At 37.2% G+C, this 21,476-nt stretch overlaps 1 protein-coding gene across 1 annotated transcript in view; it reads right to left on the bottom strand.

Moving 5' to 3' along the window:
- Positions 1–21,476, bottom strand: part of LOC113234415 (nuclear pore complex protein Nup98-Nup96) — an 83,682-nt gene that overhangs the window by 34,639 nt on the left and 27,567 nt on the right. Inside the window, exons 17-30 of the mRNA XM_026469725.1 lie at positions 21,293–21,326; positions 20,056–20,144; positions 18,158–18,197; positions 15,806–15,936; positions 13,946–14,053; positions 12,955–13,074; positions 11,708–11,858; positions 11,260–11,362; positions 10,392–10,503; positions 9,809–9,997; positions 8,975–9,040; positions 5,028–5,126; positions 1,118–1,261; positions 194–283 (exon numbers count right to left, since the gene is read on the bottom strand). Of these exons, the coding sequence (XP_026325510.1) occupies positions 194–283; positions 1,118–1,261; positions 5,028–5,126; positions 8,975–9,040; positions 9,809–9,997; positions 10,392–10,503; positions 11,260–11,362; positions 11,708–11,858; positions 12,955–13,074; positions 13,946–14,053; positions 15,806–15,936; positions 18,158–18,197; positions 20,056–20,144; positions 21,293–21,326 (1,476 nt within the window). The remainder of the gene's footprint in view (positions 1–193; positions 284–1,117; positions 1,262–5,027; positions 5,127–8,974; positions 9,041–9,808; positions 9,998–10,391; positions 10,504–11,259; positions 11,363–11,707; positions 11,859–12,954; positions 13,075–13,945; positions 14,054–15,805; positions 15,937–18,157; positions 18,198–20,055; positions 20,145–21,292; positions 21,327–21,476) is intronic.

The following is a 21,476-nucleotide window of genomic DNA, read 5'->3' as shown; positions in this document are numbered from 1 at the left end:
ATAAACGCTAATGTAATTTACATTATGACTGACCCTCAGGCGTGGTGACAAGAGGCAATGGGTAGATACAATACGAAGTCTTTTACAATATTTCCATCGTTCATCATTATTACCCGTAATTTAGTTCCGAAAGCTATAAAAAACGACATAAAAGAATCCCTGGATTGTATGAGTAAATAGATATGTTATTTACCTGCTATAGTACGCTTGAACGGTGGTACTTTGCGATGATATTTTAACACAACTGTATGAGGTCGGACGATTAGAGGCTTCATCGGTAACTCTGAAAAGAAAAAAGAAACAATGAAACTAATTAATAATAATAACGCAAACACTCGACAATTAACTTAGTTTTGTGTCTTTCCACCGTGTCTATGCATGTCGTAATGTTAAACAGTACATAGAGGGACTTACCAGTTGTTTGTCTCTTAGTAAACAATAATAAAGTAAATAATAATGACTTGTTTATGCGACCATAGACAAGTCATAGTTGTATAGATGAAAAATAACCTCTCTTGTGGACTACCATTTTTCACATACGATTTTACGACGCTATTCAAATGAATATTCTTGGAAAAAATTATGAGATATCAAGTCGAAATCTTTGGAATATACGTGAAAGTGTGACTTATTCGATTTACTGCGCGTGCGCATCGTCAAATAACGGCGTTACTTATTCATTTATTCAAAATTAAAAGTAACAGCAATTACATTTATTACACATTCTTAATAATATTTTAAATGATGTAATCGTTACAAGTGATTGCTTTAGAATTCTAACCAAACACTTTTGTTTACTTTTTGTTCAAAATGGATTGGAATAAAAGACTTTACATTTTCTTCTCTTCGTCGGCTATCATTATGGCAACTTGGGTCTGTGAAGTTGCGTGTGTTACTCATGTTGACCCGCTCTGCAAGAAAGCCGTGTGGTTTTTCTACGACCACGTCTTCTGCGGCCCTGCGGATATTTCCCTGCAGAATGAGTTGCAGTAGAGAGTATTTATCACTCCCTTTTACTGTTTTCAGTCCAAGCCTTTGTGCATCCTCCGCAATACGTTATCATTGGTGACTCTATCCGTCAATACATACAGATAATTATAAAGAGGGCAGTCCCTACCTTCGGAGAGCACGGGCACCACCTCCTCGGTGAGCATGTCTTGCTCCACCGCCTGCGCAGAAGGCGGCCGCTGCAGAATGCCGAGCGGCACAGCGCGCGGCACTTGCTGGTCGCCCGTCGACACCGACACGTCGTCTTCCATTTCTGTTAATTTAAAACGAGAAGATATATTTCATTAGTTAACCCTTAAGACTCTATTGACAGCTGACGTTCTTTATACCCGAAGACTCGCGCCACATAATGGCGGCGCTAAGGAATATTTGCAGATGCTCACCAAAATCTGGATTATTCAATTACTACTAAACGATTTTACTTGAAATAAAAAGAAAACTATTCTATGATGATGTTTTATTTGATGAGACATTCAAAGATATTTAACACGTCATACCATCATAATTTCTCGTAAAAAATACAGTCATGGGCAAATAGTAGGTTTTGATGTAAATAAGCAAGCAACGTAAATAGAAATAAGGCAACTTTGATGAGTATGTAATACTTTTTGAAATGTTGAATATATTACTTAAAAATCCTACATAAGTCGTTTTTATCACGCTTGCTCGTATATAGTATTATTGCACGGTGGCTAACTTGACTCTAATGCCCCGAATAAAACCCACGGGCCTTTTTTCTTCCCGTTACAGCCATGGTAGGTAAGGATATTTTTTTTTGTAGCACGACATAGTTCCCTAAATAGGTGAGGTTCAAGTTCAAGCAAGGAGGTTACTTAAGTTCAAAATTAAAACATTCGCTTAATATGTTTTTTAAACAGAAATTTAATCTACCAGCACGGGGTCTCAGAGACCGCAGCGACCTTATTTTAGTCATTTTTCAAAAACTATGAACAATAAACGGTTGCGCGACCGTGATATCCTCGAGGGGGTGAGGTATTTCCCCTTAGTAGCCCTGTGATATACGTCGCAAGAGCACATGTGTCTTTATTTGTGTTTGCGGTCTCAGATTCCGCGCGCGACCGGTCGTGTTCCGGAAAAATTCATGGAATGAAATTGAAACCTGGGTGAGTATTTCCTGTTATTTGTACTATATTACTTACAAAATTACATTATTTTATTTAATATATATTAAATTATTTATTATTTCACTATTTGTTGCAGACACAACATGAGTTACGAAGAATCACAACGGCTTGCAGAGGAGGCGGAATCAGAAGATGAAGATTTTGATGTTGTTAAGCCATTGCTACTGATAATGAGTAGGTTATCGTACTACCTGCTTCTAAAAAAAAGTTACAAGTTTTTTATTTTGTATTTTTCCTTTTTTGGTTTATAAGAATAACGTAACGTAAAGAATACGTACGTAGAACATCATGAAAAAAACATTCAAAAATAATTGTGATTTTAGAGTTCCTACAATATTGTGCAATTGATGACAATATTGATTGATCTCGATAATAATCTATTATAATGTATTTATGAACGATTAAGATAGAAAATTTGATCTTGTTTTGTATTTTGTTGATTTTTAACGTTATTTGTATCATATGATTAAAATTTTGAATTTTTATAGACTGTTCAACTAATAAGTACAAATTAAAAAAAAAAGTAAATAATGTTTTTTGTATTTACATTTATATAGATAAAAGACTTTTTTATCATGTGCTACACAATGTCATGAGAATATGAATTTGCCTTCTCAAACTGAACGCGTAAAGTTGCGGACTCACCGACCGCACACGACTGCTTATGTTCGGCGCAAGGGTGCGACCACTGGAACGTTAATTGCAATTGAGGCACATACTACTACGAATATTATACATACAGTGGTGGACACATAATTAAAGACACTTAGAGAATATTATTTTTTCAAAGTTTACTTATCCTATATTTTTTTATTATAATGCAATAGGAGCTTGCAATATTATTTAAATTATTCTAACGGGTATCGTGAAATGTTTGAAATGAAATAAAGAGAACGAAGATGTCGTATTTTAAATGTTTATTAAGTTTCTTTAATTACACCGTTATAAACTAATACAAAAGCTTGGCCAACTAATTAAAGACACACAAATCATGTAACTGCAAAAAAAATATTACAAATGTTAAAACGAATTTGAGTATAAAATTAGTTTCAGATGTATAATAAGAAAATAAAAGCACGTTGTTAATATTTTGTCGCATGTCCTTTAGCAGCAATGACGGCCCGACACCGCCTCGGCATAGAAGCAATCAAATTATTGCAAGTTTCAATCGAAATCTGTTCCCATGCCTCTTTAAATGCCGTGTATAGTTGATGCACGTTACTTGTACGTTTTTTTGCAACCATTTTCTTCACACGGGACCACAAGTTTTCGATCGGGTTAATGTCAGGACTATACGGTGGCCAATCCAAAACTGTTACTGATTGGCTTCTAAGAAATTCTTTGACCACTGCTGAAGTGTGTTTGGGATCATTATCATGTTGAAAAGTCCATATCACCGGCAAATGATCCTCGGCATAAGGTAACATGGTGTTTTCTAAAATATTTTTATATTGAAATTTATCCATGTTACCTTCTATTTTTTTAATAGGTCCCACACCGTGACCAGAAAAACATCCCCAAACTTTGATACTACCCCCTCCATGTTTAACAGTTTTTTTTGTGTATTTTGGATCCATTTGTTTTTTTGAAGGACGCCTCACGTAAACTTTTCCATCAGAGTTAACCATATTTATTTTAGTTTCGTCAGAAAAAAGCACATTTTTCCACTGTCGCTCTGTCCAATGTGCATATTTTTTGGCAAACAGCAATCTGGTTTTGATGTTTTCTTTCTTCAAAAGAGGTACCTTCCGAGAAATTCTTCCAAACAAGTTTGCCTCACATAATCGCCTTCTCACCGTTCTTGCAGACACTCCTCTAGATTCCTCTGCACCAAATACTTCCAAGCGAATGACTTCTGATCCTTTGAAAGGGTCTTTTTTAGCCAACAATTATATTCTTGTGTCTTCTCGCAGGGTTGTTTTTCGCGGTCTAGGTTTCCAAGGCACATTTTCCGTAGTGTTAAATTTCTTCAAATGCCGGATAGCGTTCATTACCATATCTTTCATCATATCAATTTTCCTATATGACCACCCCTTTTTCATAAAAAATCAGAATTATCTTCCTTGGAAGGATCGCAACTTTTGCTTTTTCCCATAATATTTCAATTTAAATTTCACAATAAACTTAGAGCACGGCTAAAACTGAGTGAGATTTTGCGTATCACGAAAATTCGCTCAATATTAGAAAAAATCAGTGCTCTTTTTTATTTTTTATTTCAAGTTTAGAACACGAAATACGCACTGTCTTTAATTAGATGGCCAGCAGCTAATGTATCGAAAAAGTTTGAATGATATTTGAAACAGGAACTATGTAAACTCTTTTTAGTTAAACTTTGATACTGTTCTCATTTTAAAAAATATATGATGTCAGTGTATGTAAAATGACTATTAAAATGGAATTGATACCTATCTTGGGTCTCTAAATATCATTTAATTTGTTGTATGTGGTCAACATCAAGGGTGTCTTTAATTATGTGACCACCACTGTATATATGTATACAAACCCACACACACACACACAAACACACACACACACACACACGCACGCACACACACCCCCACCCACACAGACACAGACACACACACACACACACACACGCACACGCACACGCGCACACACACACACACACACACACACACACACACACACACACACACACAACAATGTGTTTTATATATATATATATATATATATAAAACACAAAACCCGCCATTTGCAAAATCCATAATTGTTGTTTTGTGAACCATATTCTTCATACAAGAGATGAACATTGTATTTATTTTGTCGCAAATGTGATGAAATACAAAACTCGAGTTATTAAAGCCCCTCAGTCTTCGGTTTCGGGTTTCTAATAGACCCTTGTTAGTAAATTACCTGCATCAGCGTACAACGAAGCCTTCATGAGCTGAACGTTGTGGCTCTGTCGGTGCTCCAACCGGGCCAACTCGCTCGTTGGGCTTTTCACTCCAAACGCTGAAAAAAAAAACATTTATATGTTTGTGATATGCACAAAGCTGTGGTAGCCCAATGGTTTGACCTACTGCCTCTCAATTGAGGATCGCGGGTTCGAATCCGGCCTCGCACCTCTGAGTTTGCGGAATTTATGTGCGAAATTTAATTTCAAATTTACTAGATTTTCGGTGACGTAAACTACACTGCATATACTATTACACTATACAGGCCGTGTATTTGAAAGTGGGACATACTTATAGAGTGCGTTATATTCCTGATTCTGAACCCAAAGAAATAATAAACTAATGAACTTAAACTTAAAAAAAATAAAATTTTATTGACTACTATTTGTGAACAACATTAGTTATCGAAATCTATATGCACATCACTATTATTGCTCCGACGCAACGGCCAGCAGCAGCACGGCGGCGAAAATCAAAGCACAAGTCGGGAGTGGGGGCGCGGGCGCATATGCGAAATCGCTGTTTACAGAGACAGTGCACGCACGACCTTGGCCTAGCGAAGACACGGAAACTATTTGTACTTCCGCTCGCCCGATGGCCGTGCCTCTCGCCCGCGCAAATGGATATTTATTCTAACGTCGAATTGACTGAGATGGTGCGACTTTACGCAATAAGTGGTGATAGTAGGAAGCGAGCTATTGAAATGTTTGGAGGAGGTGAACAGTGTCAAAGTGTTGCATGAGAGGATTATCTCAGCATTTTATACTGTGAGACAAAATGTGTTTGTGTTAAACAATTTAAAACAAAATTTACTACGACTTGCTAGACTATGCATTGTGGAAAACGGTGGACATTTTGAACACTTGCCCCGTACCACGTAAATAACTAAAAAATCAATCATTGTAAATAATTTGATTTCACATTTTTAATTACGTCAAAAACCTCAAGTCTTATTAAATGATAACTAGTTACTAAATCATAAAATTAACTTTTTTAGTACGTAAAACATTTCGACGATAGTTCAGGAGTAAAAAATAATTAGCATAAGCTAAAACGTAATCATTTCGATAACAGCTTTTTCATCATAACACAAATATGCGTAGGTGAGTAACTTAGTTTTTATTTTCTAAAGAAAAGAGGTGCTTTGTGGTCCTACGCCCGAAAAAGTAGGAAGGGAAATGTGAAATCATTGTTATTGTTGCTGTCTCACTCGGCGCTCGCTTGGTAGTATTCCGATTGCACTCAAAATCAAGCGTAAAGGGAACCGGTTTATTCCTATGTACTCCAAAACAAATTAGTTGATTTATTTTTTGTTCTATCCTATATCCTAATTTTATTTTAGTCTATGTTAAGTTGTAACATGATGTACTATGACATGTATGAATATGTGTCACTTTCAAATATACAGCCTGTATATGGTTTATTGCACATCATTTTACTCCAGTAGTCTGTGGTGAAACGAGCTTACAATACCCTGCGTCTACAGTATAACAGCCCTGAAAGTTAACTTTTTCCCTTCTTCTTATTAGTTTAGAAACAGAGGAGACAGCGAGACAGGGTAAGTTTAACTGAGAATATTGTCCGGTTTATATATATTTTTTAATAATATTATTATTGGAAATCAAACTATTTTCCCGGATTTAAATCGCGTATATTTGTTTTTTCAAACAAACCGACGTTTCGGGCCCTTTACAGGTCCCATGGTCACGGTTGACTGAGGTGGTACAGTCTTCAACCAGTTATATCTAATATTAAGAAGTGAAAACCTAAGAACTCGATAATATTAATATTGTTCATTACATGTAAATTAGTCGTACATAGTCATAGTCATACCATCTTTTTTTGTTTGAATTAATTAATTACATGTTATTAATAATTTCAACCAATATAATTATTAATATTCGATGTTTAACGTAGCGATGGTGTAGTTGAATTGGATTATGTTGAAAAACGATGTGTCAACAAGGTCAGGCTGAAAATCAGTACCGCGAGGCATACCGCCTTATCGAAATAATTATGGTAAAAATAGTTTAAAACATATAATACCTTGTTTATTCAACGAAATTCCTGAAGAAATAAAAGTATCATTAAATTATAAAAATATCAAACCTAGATTAAAAAAGTACTTTTAAAAAAAAATACGTAATAATATATATAATAATGATAATTTATATTAAAAGTAATTATATTAATATGTAACAAATATTATACTATTCAACTTTAATTAACAATATTATGCATACTAACTCCATATAATACTTACGAAAAAGTTTTTATTACACTTATTATTTTATATTGTACTATATTATATTATATTATATTATATTATATTATATTATATTATATTATATTATATTATATTATATTATATTATATTATATTATATTACAATTAGTATATTATATCCGTGTTCAACAGTAGGATGTACAAAATTTTAAGTTTATTGACACCGTATATTACCGAACTCACGCACACCACGAAATGTCAACACGAAGGAGTACGAACGCGCACACTACACATAGAAATATTTTTGTACGACGAATGAGCGGTATACAGAAAAACTTAGTTAAGTTTATGTTATACTGGAATGTTTTGTTTTTTAATACTTTTCAATGTAATAAATACAATAAATAAAATAAAAAATACAGCCACAAGGATTATACTGAGCCTGTTCCTTCCACGCACTGATCTTTTTCCCACAATATTGTTATATTATTATGTTCTGTACGTATAACTGTGTGTGGTAAATAACTGGTTTAAATGGTTTAACAATGCGTTCAGGATGCTGTTGCGGCTACCACGGCACTGCAGCGCGTCAGGAATGATCTCTTTCCCGCTATAATGCGTAAGAAGGCCGCTTCTTTTCTGCACCGTGAGCCGGAACAGCATATTGATAACACTCCTGACCCGGTTTGATAGTACCTGGCTATGGCATCTAATACAAAGAGTCATAGATGCAATTTAAATTAAGTAATTGCATATTATGTGATGTAATTAAAATGTAATGTAATTTAAACAAATACCTACTAACATAGTTACAAGTCTTACTAACAAATTATGGAAACTTTTTCTGAAATAAAGTATGTGATGGTTATGTTGTGTGTTTCCGTGATTTTATGATGTGTGTTTCCATCATTGACTTACAAATAAATGGAGGACGGGTCTAATACAAAAACCACGAAAAAAATGTCCCAAGTCAACTTATTTAAACGTAGTGCCATGTAAAGGAATATGAAAAAGCTAAAACGTTGAATTTAAATTGTAATGTCATCGCAGTACTGTCTAATTTTGCTTGCTTCGCTGTCAGTCGAAACAAACGAAGACTAAAGCGTGAATGACGCTCTGTATACGATTTTAACGCCCTATAAGTTCGAACACTTTTTAGCGAGGACCCGACGTCCATATAATTGTAAGTCAATGGTTTCCATCATTGTTTTTGTTCCCGTGGCTTTGTAGGAGAAAAAAGTTCAATGTCAATTTGCAACTTTACTATTTATTGAATTTTTGGCACTTACTACGAACAATTTAATATCGGTAGATTCGATAGTTCGAAGTTATTCTTTATAACGTGCTGGTAAAACGCGTGCTCGCGCCATGTTTTTCTTTACTCCCTCATTGGCGGCGAGTCACGACGGGAGCCGAAGGTTCTTCCCTTCCTTCACAGGTGGAGTCACTATGCGTGGAGCGGTAAGGTGGGAGATTTCCCGCATTATAAGTATTATTATTATTACATAATTTTTTTTTGCCTTGTGATTTTTTGTGTTAATATAAAATATTACGTGTTTTCAATTATTTTTTTTGGTGGTGGGCGTTGAATTTTTTTAACTTGCCGGGCAAGAAAGTTTGGCAACTAAGGATCAAAATAAAAGCTAGTACGGAAATTTTGCAATAATAAGAATGTTTTACCTCTGTGACTGTCTTGGTACATGCTTTGGGATTCTGTATTGTCTTCCGTGGTGTCCATTTCAAAAGCTGTAACAAATTTTTATAATTAACCACATTTTGTAATGTTGTAAATGAAAACATTAGCCCGTAATACGACAAGTCGCACACTAAACCGAATTGAGAGGACACGATTGGAAAAAAAAAACTGAATGAACCAATTTTTTTTTTCAAATGGGACAGCACGGGGAAATCCGAAAATATCCACAAGATACAAGGAAATTGTCTAAGGAACTATATAGTCTTTTTTGTGAAAGCAATTTTGGCATAGTAAATTTTTTAGTTAAGCGTGAGTTGTTGTTTTTTTTCTTAATTTTTAACAAGGCCTTTAACACTGTACTGCATGGTGTTCCATATGTGTGGTGTGTCATAGGGAAGCGAGATGTTCTTTTGTATTTTACGTTGTACGCATAATATTTCTAAGTAATCCCTCAATGAGGTTAAAAAAGAAATATAGTAAATTATCATGTACTAAAAACAAACAAATTTATTACAGTTGTAAATTTAAATAAAATTTACAGTATTATTAGAAGAAAATCCTAGTTTAGTGGGCGTGCCCGGCAACATCACGCCACTCGATGGAGGGAAAGGAGATTGGAGCTGTTTAAGCCCGCCACACAGGTAGCGCACACGCACCCGCACGCGAACGCGCATTCTAGTATGAGAAGTCAGTGCGCATTTACCTTAGAATTCATTCTGCAGCCTAATACTTTGCACATTGTTTAATTTTTGTTATCTATTTTGTAATTTAGCAAGGCCCAATAGGCGTTTTCAATTATTGTTTAGAAAGTTCATTACCTTTTCCAGCTCCATTGAGCAAATTAAGAGAAGTATGATGCATGGCCAACAAACTGTCTTCGTGGCCGAAACCAGGTACCAGAGGACCACTTAGAAGGCCACTGGTGTTGGTCATAGGCGACGACAGGGTCGCCAGGCCCCCTAGCCCGGATAGACCTGGTTGCAATGTTGTGGGGGGCTTTGGGGGAGCTGTGGGAAAAACAAATCTTTTTATCCCAATAACGACATATTAGGGTGCGTACAGATTTGGCGAAAGCGCTGCTTATGCGCAGCATGCGCGCTGCAGGCGTGCTGCATGTGTGTAGTTAAATACATGTTGATATACATATGTGGCGCGTGACCGGCACGCGAACAGATTGCACTACGTAATGCACGTGTGCAGCTCGCGAGACGCATTCGCCAGATCTATACGTACCCTTACAATAATAATATACTATAATATACTATATAGTATAGATACTATAATACAGAAGCTTAAACCTATGCTATGATGACTATCATTTTTAGTTTCCTAATCTATAGAAAATGCAGTTTTCAAGAAAAGTAAATTATTATCATGACATTGATTACTTGACATGATTACCTGGTGGTGCCGCTTTCTGCAGCTGTTGATTGACGATTTGCCTCTTCAACACTTCGGGGACTTCGTCTTCTTCGTCAGAGTCCGTCAGGCTGTACTTACTGAAGTGTTCCACCTAAGAATTGGAGATCGCATGAGTTATCTAAACATTTTGAACATATTAAGTGCCCAGGTCACAAGTAACAGAATAAACCAACGATATCGACTGTGAACTGGCAACCGGTACTATCTCAATTTTGACAACTTTTCAGGATGAAGAAAAAATAATTTGTATATCGCCTTGTTAACGCTGGGTTTAAATCAGGTCAAAACCTACTAACGCCCAAAATCGAGGGTAAAAACTATTCACAACTAAATATGTATTGTAAATATAGAAGCAGTAGAGCTCCTTGTGAAAAAGTTCGTCCAGACTGCTACCTCACCTATTTCTACCGCCAAGCAGTAATGTCAGCATTACTGCGTTCCATAATTGCAGGCACATGTAACTTGTCAACTATGTCAGTGGCAGTGTCCCGCAGATCTTTGCGATTTAAAGTTTTGAGTGGCACTGCAACTGTTATGGACAGGCGTGTCGCTTAACACCAGGCTTAACAAGTCGTGCTTGTTCGTCCCGTCACTTGATGTTAAGAAAAATTCCATATCTGCTACAACTCCTATACCTTGCAGCAGTAGATCAGTCGTCGTCATCTTGATTGTACAAGGAAACCAATGCTACTAGGACGTCAATGAACATGTAAGATGTAAACTGAAATCTGAGTGGACTCCTATACGACACTCGGTTCGAGAGCACTTGTATAATGAAAACACGGCTTTCATGAAAACATTTTTTTTAATAGTAAGTAAGTTAAAAGTAAGTAATAAACAAACTCACTCGAAACACCCAACTGCCGGTCTGAGGCCGATACTCGATGAATTTCGTGTCGTGCTTATCGCACACTCTTCGCAATTTGCCTTCGTAGTCCATCGCTAATAATCTGGAACAGAAATATATTGTCCTTTTGATCGCACCTTACACGTAACAACGACAGGGCTCCGTCACTTGCTCGAGGTTACGCGATAAGTGCGTACAGCTGAGTGTATCGCCGACACTGTACAGCGCTCAGAGGGCGTACGGTACGTTCCGTCACGCTAGCCCAGTGTGGGTTAGGGACTTCAGACGTTTTTCCAAAGGCTCCGAACCTTCTTCTACTTCGTCAACTTTATGTCTCAGGGTAACGGGCGCAGAGACAGAACCCCTCAAATATATGCAATTTAAAGCTCTGAGTGGCACTGCAACCAAAGATATTAATTGACAGGAGTTCAATCATCGATGTTCTTACCTTTCAGGATCCGTGATAGGTTTCTTCTCAGTCTTGTCCCGTGGCCATATGCGGTCAAGGGTAACGATGGCCCGTCGGTTCAGGCCTTGTCCGACTTCAGGCTTCTCCGAGTCATCAGGATATATGGTAACCTCTTTGTTTAGGAAGTGCACTGTGAAAGAAGAATCAGAATTAAATACCTTTACAGCTACCAGCCCCGGCTAGAGATGTCGCTATTCATTGTATTTAATTTTTTATGTTAAAAATGCAAATAACCGTTGGTATGCTATCCCATTAGTTTTTTTTTGTTTTCACTCCAATTTTTACAAAGTTATACTGCTACAACCATTTTCATGTTTCACGAGAGATCTTATATCAACGATCGCCATGTCACTGTGGCGATGTTTGAAAGCGTGTCACCTCAATATGCGCATTTGGGCATGTCGAGGCGACATGAACCACGCCCACAAAAAAGGGGAGATTAGATAAAATCTCCCCTTTTTTCCCTATATCTATGGGACGAACAAGTCGTGCACCTGATGGTAAGCGACAAGCCTATCCTTTCTTGAAAAGAAATCCCTCGAAACTATGAGTTTCGGATACGACTGTGGGAGTTACCCCTAGAGCATTCAGTGTCCCCTACCACTTGAAGCACACATTTGCGCGTACACAGAGAGCGCCATACAATTTGTAGTAGTAATAGATCATCGAGTATATAATCAGAACTCTATTTCTGGTGTCGAAATGTCATTTAATTTGTTTGAAAACTATTCTGCCATATCATTACTGTGACAACTGCGCTCCGATTGGCCAGCCCGAATTCGAAACAATTGACGAGAGTCGTCAATTGTTTCACTTCAAATCGACCAGTTAACTTGAGCTTTGCTATAATGGACGAAAATTGCAAAATTACGTATTTAATATTTAATTACCGATGAAATTTGATTCCGTTTGTTGTGTAGTTAGATGCTTTGCAGTTTTTCCCCACACCACCGAATGGAACAGTATGCTATTGTTAGAGATATTATCTTTATTACAATAAATACCGAATATGTTTGGAAATATACGGAGACATACACACAGGTAGGCGCGAGAGATTTGTGATTTTTTCACTGATGAGCTACCAGGAATTTGTGGCCGTTATTTCGTGTCTATTTCTGTTATATACTCGATGTAGTAGGTAAATAACTTTCTACCGTTGTATGGTATTGGGTCACTTTCATTGTAAAGGTGCGAAGCCACCTAAGAAGTATAAAAATGCAACTCACCCAGCGAATCAAGGTCTAAACCGGCGACATCAATCTCGCAGTCGTAATACACGTTGCCATAATTCTTGCGGCCGATCGTGAGGTGTGGTACTACGCATGATCCATCAGGACGCATGTACTCTGTAAAATGCGCCTGGTGGTAAGCGACACGCCTGTCCATAACAGTTGCAGTGCCACTCAGGGCTTTGAATCGCAAAGATCTGAGGGGCGTTGCCACTGCACCCGTCACCCAGAGACATAAGTTGACAAGTCCCATATGTCTGTAATTTCACCAGTACCCTTACCCTTCAAAACCGGAACACAGTAATGGTGACATTACTTCTTGGCGGCAGAAACTGGTAAGGTGGCAGTACTGCCGTCCACTAATTAAGACTCGACTAAGTGACAAAATATTTTTTTGAGATATCATAGAAAACCATAGCCCAGTTTTAGAATATTGAAATGGTTTAATGATACTTCAGCTATGCATCGTTAAGGTCAGTTCCGATAAGTCGAATACATTAACTAATTTACTTTTTTTTAACTAATTAACTGTTTATAAAATAGAATTTTGTGCTGTATCTTTTCCTATTAAAAACGGATATTTGACCATTTGCTACTTGGGGTCTACTCGCGATCTCCGTCCGACATCCGTCCGAAACAATTACTGTCAAATAACAAATAATATTCGACAAAATTAAAAGACATGTATCAAGTTTGAAGCTTCATTCGCATCAGGCGTCTTTTCATTTGGTCAAGGCTTATTTGGCAGTAATTGTTTCGGACGGACGTCAGACGGAGATCGAGAGGAGACCCCCTTAGCCGCCGTGTTTTAGTTAGTGGACGGCAGAGTACTTCCCTGGACGAACTCTTTCACAGGGAGCTCCAATGCTATTAAATCACAGAGTAAACTAGTGTACAACAAGCGGTCTTATTGCTAAGATGCAATTTCTTCCAGTCAACCTTAATAATAAAAATAAAATTATTGCTATTATTTATATCACATACTTACTTATCATTTCGTCTAACGATGGTATGGTATAATACCCGGGTCTAGTGAGCTTCACCCCCGTAGGGTGCGGTGGTAGATCTCGGGGAGCCACGTGTTCTTCTTCTGTCACTGAAACAATAAATTAATACTTCAGAAAGTACATCAGCGCATTACTGCACTGTACTGTATTGGATGTACAGTGTATTCTGGTTTTATAATGACAAGAATGTTTCGGTGGTTACCAAAGCAAAATAAATTTATTCCTTTATCAACGGAAATAGCTTATTTTGTAATGTCATTATAATGGTTAGATATTTTTATTTATATTTTATAATACTAAGTGACGGGGCGAACAAAGCGTGTGCCTGATAGTAAACTACACGCTTGTCCATAACAGTTGCAGTGCGACTCAAGAACATTCAATGGCCAAGATCTGAGGGGCACTGCCATTGCGCCCGTCACTCGTTGACAAGTCCCATGTGCCTGTAATTTCACCTTTTACAACCTAAAAACACAGTATGCTCATATTACTGCTTGGCGGCAGAAATAGATAAGGTGGCATTACTTCCCTGGGCGAACTCTTTCAAAAGCTCTACTGCTGCTAAACTAAATATTAGGAAAGGATTAAGGAAGCACAGGAATACCAAGGACACTGGAGAGCTGAGAGATCCTCTCGCAACTCGCGCAAGCCGGTTGGCGGTTCAGGCGATGGCAGCAGAGTTGCTTTTGCTCTGAAGTAGACGGGTCGCCTTGGAAAAGGATGGGTTAAGTTAGGGTCATAGAATTGTTGATGGAGTCATCATGAATCCACTATACGTGCCACTGCTAAGCACCGGTCTCGTCTAAAAAGAAGGTTTGAGCCATCCTGGACTCATAAGGGATCCGTGAAATAAACGCCCGGGGTCTGTGTAATGAACGCCGGGGGTCCGTGTATAGCCTACTTAACATGATGGAATAGCAACCGTCACATTAGCTATTCATATGTATAATTATTAATAGAGAAAAAATTCCTTCGATCCGGCCGGATTCGAACCAACGTCTTCTAGCATACCGTGGCAGACGCTGTGCCAAATAAGCCACAGAACGAACCAACTGACCTCACGACTTTCTCTATGTGCTTGTTTGTCGGATCTTCGTATTTGGTTTTTTCAACGACTTTTTAGCCGTAGCGCCATCCAATCTAAAAACTACATTTCATTTGAAAACCAAATGGCTGATTAAACGAGGTAAAAATTAAGGTATGCATAGTAATTCCAAGACAGTAAGGTAAAATCGATTGTTAGTGATTGAATCAACGAATGCCATCACTGCCATTCCACCGACACTCTGTTGAGACTCAACTGCCATAGCAACTAGATTTTCGCAGAATAACTAATATATTTGATATACAGGGTGATAAAAAAAACCACTAACCGTTTTAGAGGAGTATACTGTATAATGGAGATAAAAAATACATGGTTACATGTTTATTGTGTGGTGGATACGTGGTATTTTTTCAAATACTTAACACATAAATAAGTTACGACGTCTCAAAGTTTTCCGAAAAATTATGAACAATACTGACACCCGATGATTAGCAAACGCCGTTGCTATGGCAACAAAAACGGTGTGGGGCACTGGGCGGTCTCAGATCAGATCGCTCTATTTTATTTAATATTCTGAGATCGCCACGCGTTAGAAATTATTGGAAAATATTAACATGAAAAAACGGGGAATTTTTTTGTTTTATTTCACTAATGTTCTCTATTACTGAATCTTATGTACAGGAAAAAAAATGGACAGTGATTTTTTGTCACCTGTATTTGGCAAACAATCACACCACCATCTTTAATAAAGTCGGTTAAAAAAGATCAATATTTTTCCCTTACTGCTATAACTTACCAGATAATGTATCAACATTCTCCTTATCATGCGACCTGTCGGATCCCGACCGAACACCTAGCTCCCTAACCGAGTTCTCCACAGCCTCAGGGTTTGTCGACAGGGGCTTGCGGAGAGGTTTGGTTGTCAACCTGGGGAACGAATGTTTAATGTGTTCAGGAGACTGCATGTTAGAAGACAATACGCCTGAAATGTCAAAGTCAAACAATCATTTATTCCATAGGTAACATTTTTACACTTGAAAACGTCATTTTTTGAGTTACTGCTCGTTCACTACGCTGAGCTCCCTGAGAAGAACTAGCAAGAAACTCCTAGGGATTGTTCTTTTGAAATAAACTTAAATGTACTGTTCTAATCTTCAATTTCGTAATATGTCTTTTCAATTAAAATACTTTTAATGTAAGTTTTAAACTTAGGAAACGATAATCTTAACTTATACTCCGGAATGTTATTGTAAAAACGTTTTTTATTTTTACAGTTGCAGGTTTTTAATTAATTAAATTTTTATTGAATTGATATTCAATTATTTTTTTGTGAAATTACTCCACTAGTTTGTTATAATTATTAATACAAAGATCGAACACTCAGAAAAAACACTCAGAAAAAATTCCTTCGATCCGGTCGGATTCGAACCGACGTCTTCTTGCATACCGTGCCAGACGCTATACCAGCTAAGCCACGGATCGAACCAACGGACCTCACGAATTTTTCTATGTGCTTGCGTCGTGTCTTTGTACTTGGTCTTTCAACGACTTTTTAGTCGTAGCGCCATCATCTATTACAGAAATCTATTACAGAGGTTTTTAATTTTTTTATAATATCAAGTGACGGGACTAAGTCGTGCGGTTGATGGTAAGCTACACGCCGGTCCATAACAGTTGCAGTACCACACAGAGCTTTAAATCGCAAAGATCTAAGAGGCACTGCCACTGCGCCCGTCACCCTGAGACATAAAGTTGACAAGTCCCATGTGCCTGTAATTTCACCAGCACCCTTACCCTTCACAACCGGAACACAGTAATGTGACCATTACTGCTTGGCGGCAGAAATAGGTAAGGTGGCAGTACTTCCCTCGACGAACTCTTTCACAAAGAGCTCTACTGCTGCTAAAGACAGTTCCCCATAAAAGAATCGTTTACCTTAGTTAAACGAAATCGTGGTGCAATGAGTTTGGACTTAGTTCTCACGCCGTGTCTCTCCACCCATGATATCATCATGAGGTGCACGAAAGGAGGGTATGCTCAACGTACCTTTTCTGGACATCTGGCGTATCCTGGGCAAATACCTTACGTCGATTGGCAAATCCTTTCATAGCATTACATTATTTCAAATTCAAATTGTTTATTAATGTGACAAATAATTTATGAATGTTCTACATTCCTTAAGGGGATATGTATTAGAAATTAAAATGATTATTTAAATATTTTAGGGATGTGTAATACATATTCTGTGGATGTACCTTAATAAATAAATAAATAAATTATCGTGTTATGTTTTCGATACAATGGCGGCGCAAGAGAATATTTGCAGATGCTCACAAAAATTAAGATTATTCAAAAACTACTAAGCTATTTTACTTGAAATAAAAAGATAACTATTCTTTGATAATGTTGTGTTTGATGAGCAATATAAAAAATAAATTGTTATACCACCTCATACCTTTACAATTTCTCGCCAAAAATACACACACAAAGGAAAATAGTAGGTATTGATGTAAATACATAAATCATTTTCGGAAATACTGGGCAATTTTTAAACGACTTCAAAAAAGGAGGAGGTTCTCAATTCGACTGTATGTTTTTTTTTGCATGTATGTTACGAGATAACTCCGGTATTTGTAAATCGATTTTCATGACTCTTTTTTATTGGAAAGGGGGTACTTCCATAGTGGTCCCATTTCATTTTGAAGAAAATTATCCACCTCGAAGGGTGGCTGTTCACGCATGACGATTCATTTTTATTTTACTTAAGGAGCAATTATTTTAATGGTTGACTTTGCTATTTCTCCAATTCAAGGCGTTTTTCTCTCAATATACTTTGAGTAGTGGGAACCGATTTTTATAATCTCCTGTGTCAAGTCCCGTACTTTGGCGAACTAGGGGATATTTCAATAAAACTTGGCAAATAGACGTAATTCCACGTACTTTTGAGGTCGGTTTTTTAGTACTCTGTACTGAGATTATGAACATGTAATACTTTATGAAATGTTGAATACATACCTAAAAATTCTACATAAGTAGTTTTATGTCTTTCATGCAAGATAACTGTACTAAAAGACATAAAGAAACACCCTATGCGAACATAACACACCCTCGGCAACGTGGTCATTAATCATGAGGTTATGTCACTTACCAGCTGGCCCGCCGTTCAGTCGTGATGGGTATCTCCTTATCTGCAACAGAATAGGTTTCTACTCTCATTATTATATTCCGTTCAGTACACTGTAATGTTGTACACATGCCGAAAAAACAGAGTTCAAGTGGTACTAATTTCTATGAAAAATCAAAACTAGATAGAAATCAAAACTTTACTTTATTATTTATTATTTATTATGAACTGCCTCCGTGGTCGAACGGTTACCATGCCGGACTGCCACGCAGAGGTCCCAGGTTCGATTCCCGGGCCGGGAGAAATATTTGTATGACCTACATTTATTTCTCTCGTGAGTTTGGGTGTAATTTGTGGTTGTCTATGTGTGTGCCCATGGCACCCGCGACACAGGGTTTCCCTAGTGCGGGGCTATGTTGAGTGTGTGCGTTATTATTATTATTATTATATTCTTTAAAAAAAAAAAAAAAATGCAATGATTGGAGTAGCTCTATTTCAGGTAAAAAAGTACGGAAACGTAAAAAAGGGAGGAAATCCCATTTGTCTTTTATTGTAATGAAGACCAGGAATTCAAAATTGTTTCCCCGTTATTTCCATACTTTCGGCAGTCAACGTCAATAGTGTAATTTCCAAGCACGTGCCAAAGACACGTGGATGCGTTCTCGCAGTCGAAACTAAACGACGACTTGCTTATGTAGGGTACAATATAAAGATTCTACATTATTTACAGCTTATTATGCGGCATTATTGCTATTTTCATACCGCCAGCGCCATCTAGTGCAGTATTGTGGTATAATGATCGACTATACAACGCCATCTGTAGAGTTATTTTGGGAATTGTACAGATTAATAGATTATTTAATTAGGTCGAGTGTTACTTATTTGACTGTAATTGTTTCCGACGGATGTCAAACGGAGAACTAGAGCACAGGGTCAGAACACCTTGCAGCATTACTACTGCGCGTGTTACCAACTTTTTGGAGACGCTTTTATTTTTCATAAGAGATCCCGTCGCGACCGTGTGACTCTGTCAATTTTTTAAAAAGAAATTCAAAAAGAAAAGTGGGTGGTTTTTTGGGAGAACGACGACGAGAAACGTTGGATTTCTGCTTGCAGTTTTTCTTCAGCGAAGCTATTAATGTGCTAATTATTTTCAAAAGAGCGGCGGAGGATACCGCCTGCCTGAGTTTTCTCCGGATTTACCTACTAACGCCTCGCCTGAGACGGGCCGAGTTCGTAATTCTGTGTGAAGTGTGCAACGACTAATTTTGGAGACTCTCGTCACGGCAAAGAGGGTTCTTTCGATATATCACATTGTTTTTATACCACGTTTTAGTTCTTTTAACTGTTATCATCACTCCTCTACTATTTATTTTAAGTGTATTTAGGCCGTACAGTGACAACCCTTCGATCACCTTCACCCATTTCTAAATTCCAAAACCTCACATCCTCTTGTGAGTCTTGTAAATAAGTCATCCCTTTGCCTCAACCTTTTCGGCTCACAGTCACGCCACCGAATTTGTAAATACACTAAAATTTTTCCTATTAATATACAGGGTGCCATTTAATCGCTGTCCCCATTTTCTTAATATACACCGTGCCCGTAATTTAGACAGCCTCAAAACTCCTTTTTCTGTTCGGTCCGAAGCACGGCCTCGATATAGCAGTGTCTTCTCACCCCTTTTTTTTAAAAAAAAAAAGCGCTGCAAGCTTCATTAGCCGACGATACGCTTCACGACGTTTCTAATCTTCAGTCTCTCAATTACTTCGGATGTAGTTCGTGAACTAAGTCCGATTTGAACCCGAGAATAATACGAATATAGCTTGTACACCTAGAGACATGTTTCGCAACACCAACACGCATGGAAACTCAAGGAAAATAAAATAAAATGCTTGGAAGAGAAAAAAAAAATACAACTTACCCAAGTTCCTTAAATTAGGATAGAGCCTCGGAGTTGGTTCATTGTCGATAGACTTTTCTTTTTCCGCGCTCCAGTTGTGCGCGTTCAACCTATGGACGTTCAAAAGACTAACTTATAATCTTTTTTGAAGACGGAGTAAAATGACATTTACAGGGTGGTATCCTATCACAAACTCCAAAATTTTTTGTCCGAAATAACGTTTGTTCGAATTTTCATTACACCGAAAACCGAATTATAGCGAAACAGATTGTTCTTTCAGGATATGTTGAATGTCTAATCGCAAATACACGATTAGGTCCGGTTAGGTTAAGTTAGGTTCAAAAGAAAAAACATTTTCCTCTCATAATTACTTTCGAGGTTATGAAATTTCGACCAAACGTTATTTCGGGAAAGTGTCATTTCGAACTACTGATAGGTAATCTTGCAGGGTTGCCAGTTTTCTTAAAATTTCAAATAGTCATGTAGTTGTTGTCGACAATTTTATCGGTAGATAGTGAAAGTCGGTAAAATTTTAGCACAAATGTCTAAATTGTGAATATCGCGATGTTCTAATGATCACTAATTACGTTATTGTATTCTTTATTCTTATTTTGACAGTTGGTCTATTAGTATCGAAATCAATTTTTTGTCGTAAACATTTTACTAACTACACGGATTTGATTATGCATATTAAATTCAAATGAAAATTTAAAACATATCTCCTGTTGGTATTAAATAAATTTATTATTTAATAAATTTAGTGTATTGTATGTATGAATTTTCAAAAATTGTAAATAACTATTTAAAATTTTACTACAACTGGCAACCCTGCAAATTATTTACTTATTCATTTTCAGGAAGATTTACAGCGAATTTAATAATAAATATTAGACAACACCACATACGTTGCACTCATCCCAAAGTAAGTAGCTAAATCATTTGTGTTATGGAAATCGGAAACGAGGATGGTACCACAAACACCCAGGCCCGAGACCATATAGCAAAGTTAATTTTCTACACTGACCCTGCCGGGAATCGAACCCGGGACCTCAGAGATGTCGACACCATGAAAACCGATGTGCAAGCCACTCGACCACGAAGGCCGTATCCATCTTTGAAAGACAGACTATAACCGTTTCCCAGTATTGACATTGAATTGGAAACACAAAATATCACAGCAGCAGTGCAGCCTGCGAGTGATATTGACTAGAACAGAATTGAAAACTTTTATCTACAAATACAAATTAGGTTAACTTACCAACTGCCATGTCGGTCGGAACTAGCGTCCAAACCTGAAAGAAACAAAATTAAATAATAAAAAGAAAAACATTTCTGTGTTTAAGCCATTTTAAAATAATTTGATTACTGTAACGAGATTTTGAAATTACGTAAGTCAACTTGAAGTTGGAATAATGGAAGTTGACGATTTACGAACGTTGTAA

Source organism: Hyposmocoma kahamanoa, unplaced genomic scaffold (genome assembly GCF_003589595.1).
Source record: "Hyposmocoma kahamanoa isolate Upper Pololo Valley unplaced genomic scaffold, ASM358959v1 84, whole genome shotgun sequence".
NCBI classification, from domain to species: Eukaryota; Metazoa; Arthropoda; class Insecta; order Lepidoptera; family Cosmopterigidae; genus Hyposmocoma; species Hyposmocoma kahamanoa.
This window is presented reverse-complemented; position numbering and strand designations above follow the sequence as displayed.